This window comes from Oryctolagus cuniculus, chromosome 5 (assembly GCF_964237555.1).
Source record: "Oryctolagus cuniculus chromosome 5, mOryCun1.1, whole genome shotgun sequence".
In the NCBI taxonomy this organism is placed as follows: Eukaryota; Metazoa; Chordata; class Mammalia; order Lagomorpha; family Leporidae; genus Oryctolagus; species Oryctolagus cuniculus.
Window position 1 is genome coordinate 127,072,589 of NC_091436.1, and position 8,163 is coordinate 127,080,751.

General features: G+C 53.0%; 1 protein-coding gene across 1 annotated transcript; it reads right to left on the reverse strand.

The window, feature by feature from the left end:
* Positions 1-221: 221 nt before the first annotated feature.
* On the reverse strand, positions 222-6,167 carry PTCRA (pre T cell antigen receptor alpha). Its single transcript, XM_051855930.2, has 4 exons — positions 5,903-6,167; positions 1,994-2,314; positions 1,194-1,238; positions 222-638 (listed from the first exon to the last, which is right to left on the reverse strand). The coding sequence occupies exons 1-4, from the start codon at positions 5,958-5,960 to the stop codon at positions 526-528; spliced, it is 537 nt and encodes a 178-aa protein (XP_051711890.1). The 5' UTR covers positions 5,961-6,167; the 3' UTR covers positions 222-525.
* Positions 6,168-8,163: the final 1,996 nt, after the last annotated feature.

Sequence of the window (8,163 nt, forward strand, 5' to 3'; positions counted from 1 at the left end):
GCCTTGCCCAGTGCCTGGCTGTGGGGAAAGGAGAGGGGGATGGGACAGCATCCTCCCCAAGCCCCCGCCCCACGCTGCAATTCCCGGTTCCTCTTCCTCAAGGGAGCCTTCCCAGATTTTTGCTTCTTTGAAATCTGCCCAATTTCCCCCTCCCAGGAAAGACATGAGTTAGAATATTTGTAATTTGCTTGCATCATTTAAGTTTTTTTTTTTTTTGGAAGATTTATTTATTTAAAAGGCAGAGTTACAGAGAGAGAGGGAGAGAGAGAGAAGGAGACTTTTCATCAGGTTCTTTGTGCTCAGCTCTCTGCACCAGAGACACTGCAGGGCCTGGGTGGATCGCCACCCTGGAAGGGCTTCCCGTGTGAAGGGAGAGACAGTCTGAGAGTGGAGGCAGAGCCCAGCCCCAGGAAGCTTTGGGCTTCAAGGGGAGGCAGGTCATATGCAAAAAAATGCTCCCAGGCTAGAGGAGTGGGTACTAAGGGCAGGTCCTGTGAGTCCGGCCGCTGGCCCTGGCTGGAAGGGCTAGGTGGGCCCTGGGGGCACGAGGCGGTGGCAGGTCAGGAGCACGTCCAACAGCAGCAGCTTGAAGAGCAGCAGGCGCAGCGCCCCCAGCCTCAGGGCCTGGGCTGCCATCCCTGCGGAGGAAGTCGGCTTAGGAGGCCAGAGTGCCACCTGGAGAACGTTAGTCCTTCCTGATGTCTAACCTCAGTCCTTGCTGACAAGGAGGTGCCCCTTCCCGGCCTTCATTTTATTTTGTTCCCCAACATTGAGGGTAGGGAGGCGTGGGGACCAGGCAGGAGCTCGTATCTCATGTCGTGAGAACAGAGAGCCCCCAACTTCCTGTTTGGTCAGGAAGCAGAGTGGCACCAGAGCTGACCTCATGACTGCCCACGTGGCGCTCTTTCCACCCCACCCCCTCAGGCAGGATCCCATGGGCACTGGCTCTGATGCCTGAGCCACCCCCCAAGCCACAGTTCAAGGACCCTGGTGTCAGCTGTCACCTGTGCAGGGGTCAGAGGCTCCAGCCCCATCTCATCGAACGGCAGACAGTGCCCCCAACCTGGCAAGGCAGCCCCCACCCCTAGGAGGCTGGGCGGGACATGTCAGGTCAGAGCTGTGTCCCGTCCTCCAGTCCCAGTCCTGGTCCCCAGCCCTTATTCCCAGCCCAGCCCCAGCTTCCAAGTACTCACCCCTAGGAGGCTCCTGGGGGCAGCGCCTGGCTGGGGAGGCCTCACCTGCCAGCAAAGGAGAAGGGAGTGGGTCCCCAGGGATGGGCCATGCACAGCAGAGGACAGGGCCACACCTCAGCACTGTGCCCCGGCCCTGGGCAGTGCTGCTCCCAGGGTGCATTGCGTAGATGGACAACTGAGCCAGCAGCGACATCCTGAGCTCACTTCCTGCAAGTCCTCTGAGGGGCCCAGACCCCCTCACTCACCACCGCGCCCTGTCCTATGCCCTGCGGTAGGGGGCAGGCCATGGTGGCCCAGCACTTTGCTGCGAGGACCGACTGTCAGAAGCACTCTTTGGAGGGCAGGACATTTGGTCAGCAAACATGCCCATTTGGAAGATGGGAAGACCGAGGTAATCCAGAAAGAGGAAGTAATGGTCTGGTCAGTAATAATGATGGCTGACTTTGGACATGCGACTTTACTTCCCTGTAGCTGCACCAGGGGGCAATAATGTGAACTCCCACGTGAATGTGGATATACAGGGTGAGTGTGTGTGTAACCAGCCCTAGGAGGGAGAAGGCATTACTATTTCTTCGAAGGTCTGCAGCAGAACCTGGAGTTGAACTAGACATTGCAAATCCTAGGATTCTTGACGCTGAGGCCGCCCTGCCGTGAGCCCAGGTACTGCCTCCCTGGATGCTCTGCACTTGAACCTCCTTCATGCCTCGGTGGCCTGGATCCCTCCCTCCTACCATACCCTGCTTCCTGGGTGTGCAGGAGGGGACAGGGAGCAGCCACAGGAGGCCAGGCACCATCCGCACCTGATAGCTGGAGGGGCTGTGTGCTCCGGCTGCGGCCCCCAGTCCTGGGCCCCGTGTGGCAGACCAAGGGCTCCCAGGATGCCAGCTCCTCCGAGGGCAGCGAAAGCTGGGCCACACTAGTCCAGGTGCCATCCATCGCAAGGGATGGGCCGTAGGTGAAGGCGTCCACTGCGCTGCCGTTGCCAGCTGAGAACCAGATGGGGCTGGCTGGGTCCGGGGGTGCAACATCCAAGACCATGCAGACCACCAGCGTCTGCCGCCTTCCGTCCACCAGCAGCGTGATTGGTGGGGCCAGAGAGGGGAAGGGCGTGTGGCCCACACCTGCAAAACAGCACGGGTGTCCAGCCCAGACCCTTCCAGGCCGGCATCTCCTTGTAGGCTGGGCTTGTGCGGTATTATCGTTCCACCTGTCCCTCCGTTGTCACCAGCCGGCTAACCATCACTCCCGGCTTGTATTCACCCATCTAGCCAGCCTTTTTCTCCTCCATCTATCCATTCTGTCACCCCCTCTGCTCATGCATCCTCCCATCACTCCCATGCCCTCCCATCACTCATGTGTTTGTCATCCATCCATCCTCCACTCCCACCTGTCAATCACATTTAAGCTCCATGTTTCTGCGCCAGGCCCTGGGGATGTAACACTGAGTAAGACACTGTTCCTGGCCTCCGGGAACTCAGTGCTGTGGGAGAGGCAGCAGATGCATAAGCATTTATAATACCATGCGGTGCCAGTCTCAAGAAAGAGGTTACTTCTGGGGAGGAGGGGAAGGAATAGGGACCAGAATGAGATCCAACGGGGCTCTGAATATATCTGTCACTTTTTGTTTCTCTGGGAAAATATACAATTCAAATATGGCAAAACGTTGACCATTTGTTAATCTGTGTGGGTGTTTGTTAGAAGAGGGTACTTCAAAAAGTTCATGGAAAGTGGAACTGAAAGATAAGTTTAGGGGCCAGTGGTATAGGGCAGTGGGTTAATCTGCCACTACATTGCCGGCATCCCATATGCAAGTGCCTGGCTACTCTGCTTCTTGTCCTGCGCCCTGCTATGCGCCTGGGAAAGGAGCGGAGGATGGCCTGAGTCCTTGGACCCCTGCCACCCCCGGGAGAGGCCTGTATGAAGCTCCTGGCTCCTGGTTTCGGCCTGGCCCCGCCCTGGCCTTTGAGGCCATTTGGGGAGTAAATCAGCTGATGGAAGACCTGTCTCGTCCTCTCCCTCTGTAGCTCTGATTTTCAAATAAATAAATATTTTAAAAATAAATAAAAATTAAAAGTTCATGGAAAATGCCTATTATGAAAAAACTGTGAGAATTTCATTTTTTGTGCCAAAATAATCTTATTTTTTAATTCCATTTTCATGACTTTTTTAAAAAAAAAAAGACTTATTTATTTGAAAGGCAGACTTACAGAGAGAGAGAGAGCGATCTTTCATCTGCTGGTTCACTACCCAGATGACCACAATGGACGGAGCTGGACCAGGCTGAAGCCAGGAGCCAGGAGCTTCATGCGGATCTCCCATGTGTGTACAGGGGCCCAAGGATTTGGGCCATCTTCTGTTGCTTTCCCCGGGTGCATTAGCAAGGTGCTTGATAGGAAGTGGAGCAGCCGGGATGCAAACCAGTGCCCGTGTGGAATGCCAGCATTGTAGATGGCGATTTAACCAGTGGTTAGCCCATCACAGCACAATGCCGGCCCCTTCATGCAGTTTTTGAAGTACGCTTGTATTATTCTCAGTTACTTTCTGTAGGAATGCACTTTATTGAGCTACAAGCCATGTACCATATGGTTCACCCATTTGAAGAACAGGCCTATTGTTTTGTAATTCTAAGAAAAGTCATGTGATTATTGCAAATATTTGTCCTGTGTTTTCCAGGATATTTCTAATTTCCCAGTTATATTCTCTTCAGTAAAGATGACTCATTTGGTATATGTCACAATGTTATTTTTGGCTATTTGAGTTTTTTCATATAAATTAAATATCAAATGTTAAAACCTACAGAGGCTGCCATTGCACTAGGCTGCCATTTGTGATGCTAGCATCCCATGGAGGAGTGCTGGTTTGAATCCTGGCTGCTCCACTTCCAATCCAGGTCCCTCCTAATGGCCTGGGACGGCAGTGGAAGGTGACCGAAGTACTTGGGTTTTTGCCACCCACGTAGGAGACTCGAAAGGAGTTCCTGGCCCCTGGCTTCAGCCTCGCCTGTTTGCTGCAGGCACTCTGCCTTTCCAATAAATAAATATTTCTTTAAAAACCCTATGGGGCCAGCGTTGTGGCATAGTAGGCTAAGCCTCTGCCTGGGATGCCGGCATCCCACATGGGTGCTGGTTCAAGACCCAGTCACTTCACTTCCGATCCAGCTCCCTGCTAATGGCCTGGGAAACAGTGGAGGACAACCCAAGTCCTTGGACCCCTGCACCCACATGGGAGACCTGGAAGAAGCTCCAGGCTCCTGGCTTTGGATCGGCCCAGCTTTGACTATAGCAGCAATTTGGGGAGTGAACCAGCAGATGGAAGATCTCTCTCTCTCTCTCTCTCTCTCGCTCTCTTTCTATAGCTCTTTCAAATAAAAATTAAAAATAAATAAATAAAAATCTTTAAAAAATAACCCTACAAATAAATTCACACATGAGTCGTGAAGTATAACCAAGCTGAAGAAATGCCCCAAAAGGAAGGAGTCTTGTGAGGAGGTGGGGGAAGGGCACTCAGGAAAGAGCTCTTGTCCTAGGAACACCTGCATGGGAAACCAGCCAGCCAGTACTTGAACTCAGATCCCTGTGGTCCCAAGTCCTGTGCAGCGCCTCCCCAGAAAGCATGACAAGTCAGATTTTGTAACAGGGCTCAGTGGACCAAGCCTAGGACACGGCCTCAGACAGAGCTGGGATCGGCTCCTGACTCAGCCACTTAATTTACTGAGGCTCAGGGGTCCCGTCAATAGAATGGGATTTGTAGCACCAGTCTGGCAAAAACAACATGAAGAATAAAGACCGTGAGTTCAGAATGCCCTGGCCGATGAGCATTAGCCTCGCTGTGGTGTGAATTATTCACAAGGCATTGCACACCAAGGCGATGGGAGTGAACCCCACACTCTGCAGTCTGGGTCAGGACCTCTCACCCCACCACCTAAGTTGAGCTCGGCTTCTGCCTCCTCCATGAAGCCTCTGGGGATTGTTCCTCTTCTCCTTGGCTGCTTCCTTCCCAGAGCTCAGGCCTCCTGCCAAGGGCTTTCCCTGTCCCACAGAGGTGTGGTTTATCTCTCCAGGGAGGAAGTGTCCGTGACATGTTGGGGACCAGCTTTAGAGCAACGAGACTCCCTGACTCCAAGACCCAGACCTCTGGCCTGCCGTGCACACCAGACACGCACGTGCGTCTAGATGGAACTGGGATTCCTTTGGCTGCATCCTTGATTGCGGAAGGCTGGGGGCAAAGAGTCTGGAAAGTCTCAGGGGCCTTGGGCCTCTCCTGAGCTCACTGATAGAGGGAGCTGGAAGTGAGTTTGGGACCCCCTGGGTCCTGTAGGACTTGGGCACCCTGAGGGCAGACAGGACAGGACAGGACCTCACTCCATGTCACATAACACGGCCTTGGCTAGCCTCACCCCTAGGCGTCCTTGGATACCCATTGAGGTTGGCCTTCTTTCTCTGAACCCCGAGATGGACTGCCCTCCCCACCAGCACTGCGGAGCCCAGGCGGCAGCATGTGGGTCCTGGGGCAGGGGTCTGGGGGTATAGTACAGTGGGAAGGGGATAAAGGATTTCTGCCAAGACTCTGCCTAGGCGGCTCTGAGCAGCCCTTGTCCTGGCCCCCTGCCTCCCTATTATATCCAGGGAGGCCAGAGCGAGGAGCTGGCCTTGGGCAGATGACCAGGGACGGGGGGAGAGGACAGAGAGGGATACAAAGAGGGCGCTCACCTGTGGGCAGAGCTGGACACCCCAGGGCCAGGAGAAGCAGCAGCCACGGCCCAGCCATGACCCATGGGAAAGGAGCAGGACCAGGCTGCAGACCTGAGGTGCGTGCTGGGGGAGCAGGCGCCCACAACACCGCCTCCCCACCACAGGCCCAGCTGCACCTCAGCTGCTCTGCCACGGAGCCCCTCCCACGCCCTCCCCGGCCCCCAAACCCAGTTCTTTCTCACGGGCCGGGGAACGGAGAGTGCCACTCCTACTAGGGACTGGATGCCCACCCTCCTTCCTGTCTGACAGGCCTCTGCTCAGTCCCTGGCTCCCAGGAGGGCAACTACCACCTCCAGGACACAGAGCACTGGCACGTACACCACACTGCGCTGGGTCTGATCCACCCAACCACAGGGAGGCCCCTTTCACAGGTGAGGCAACTGGGCTCAGAGAGATGGGGTGACCCCCAAGGTCGCCTGGCTGGCAGCTGGCAAAGCCAGGGAGTGAGCTGCTTTCTGATGGTTCTTTGCTTATTACAGGCAAAGAGGTGCCCAGGAGACCTCTTGCCATCTTGTTACAGACCTCCTTTAAAAAAAAAAAAAACTTTTATAACTGTCATTTTCAGTGACTCTATTACATTTTAGCTATGGCTGTCACTTGGATCATGAATTTTCACATGTGCACATATACCCCAATAAAATTACAAAATAGGCCTCACAAGACAAAGATTTGTGAACAAAGACGCTTGCTTTTTAAAAAAGATTGATTTATTTATTTGCACAGCAGAGTTGACAGAGAGGGAGAGACAGAGACATCCTCTATCTGCCGGTTCACTCCCCAAATGGCTGCAATGGCCAGGGCTGGGCCAGGCCAAAACCAGGAGCCAGGAGCTTCTTCTGGGCCTCCCACGTGGGTGGCAGGTACCCAGCTACTGGAGCCATCGCTGCTGCCTCCCAGGGCGCATGCGCATGAGCAGGAAGCTGGAATTCGGGGCGGAGCTGAGACCTGAACCCAGGCACTGTAACAGGTGATGCAGGCGTCCTGACCAGCGGTTCAACTGCTAGAACAAATATTTGCCCCCGAAAGGTCTTCTTCTTCCTTTATTTATGTGAAAGGCAGAGATAGAGGGAGGGAGGGAGGAAGAGAGAGAGAGAGAGAAAGTCTTCCATCCACTGGTTCATTCCCCAAATGGCTGCAATGGCCAGAGCTGTCAGGCCAAAGCCAGGAGCCAGGAGCTTCTTCCAGGTCTCACTTGAACCGGTGCCCATATGGGATGCTGGTGCTGCAGATGGAAGCTTAACCTTTTATGCCACAGCGCTGGCCCCCATGATGTTCTTCTTCAGTATTTTAATTAAAAAGCAAGATATTTGGAGGGATCAGCATTGTGCTTCAGCCAAAAGATCTGGAGACTAATACGCCAGCGTCCCATATTGCAGCATCCTGTATCAGTGTTCTGGCTGCTCCACTTCTGATCCAGCTCCCTGCTAATGTCCTGGGAGGGCGGAGGAAGATGGCCCAAGTTCTTGGGCCCCTGCCACCATGCAGGAGACCCAGATGGAGCTCCAGTCTCCTAGCCTTGGCCTGGACCAGCCCTGGCTGTTGTGGTCATTTGGGGAGTGAACCAGCAGATCAAAGACACCTCTCTCTCTCTCTCATTCTACCTGCCAAATAAATAAATCAATCTTAGAAAAGAAAAGGTGAGGCATTGGAAAGCAGTCACTCGCACAGTGATAGGAGAACGGTTACATGGATGAGATGTGCTATATGTATTTCAGTGGCTACTAGGCAGCGGCTTTTCAAATCAGGTTTTCAAAGAAGTTTAATGGCGTGGGATGTCAGGTAAGAGTGTGGTTTAGAACCTGGGCTGTGAAACCAGATCGGCTGGATTTACTCCTGACCGCATCGTTTAGAAGTTATGCGGCTTTTAGCAAATGACTTCCCCAAGCCTCAATTTCCTCGTCTGTAAATGGGGAGGGTAACACCTCAAAGGGGCCTGTGAGAGTTCAACAGGGTGACTCATGAGAAGGGTTTTTGCACATAGTACGACGCCAATAAATACTCTTTTTATAGACATGTACATTGTTATAATAAAAAGTTTAAAGGATACAAATCTAAATAAAAAATATGTGCTCAATTTTGAACAAAAAAATACATGAATATTCCTGAAAGGATGAATACTGGACATTAACCATGGTTATCCCTGCATTTTCGGATTTTGGATAGTTTTAATTTATTTTTATCTTTTTTAAATAGGTGATTTCTGTCTTTTTTCACTGTTT

What these genes read in the sequence shown, in the direction of transcription:
- PTCRA (XM_051855930.2), bottom strand. Translation starts at nt 5,960, where the DNA reads ATGGCTGGGCCGTGGCTGCTGCTTCTCCTGGCCCTGGGGTGTCCAGCT. An exon ending in ACAGCCCCTCCAGCTATCAG is followed by an intron (nt 1,239 to 1,993) that starts GTGCGGATGGTG and finishes CTTTGCTGGCAG; the next exon opens with GTGAGGCCTCCCCAGCCAGG. An exon ending in CCCCCAGGAGCCTCCTAGGG is followed by an intron (nt 639 to 1,193) that starts GTGAGTACTTGG and finishes CTTCCTCCGCAG; the next exon opens with GGATGGCAGCCCAGGCCCTG.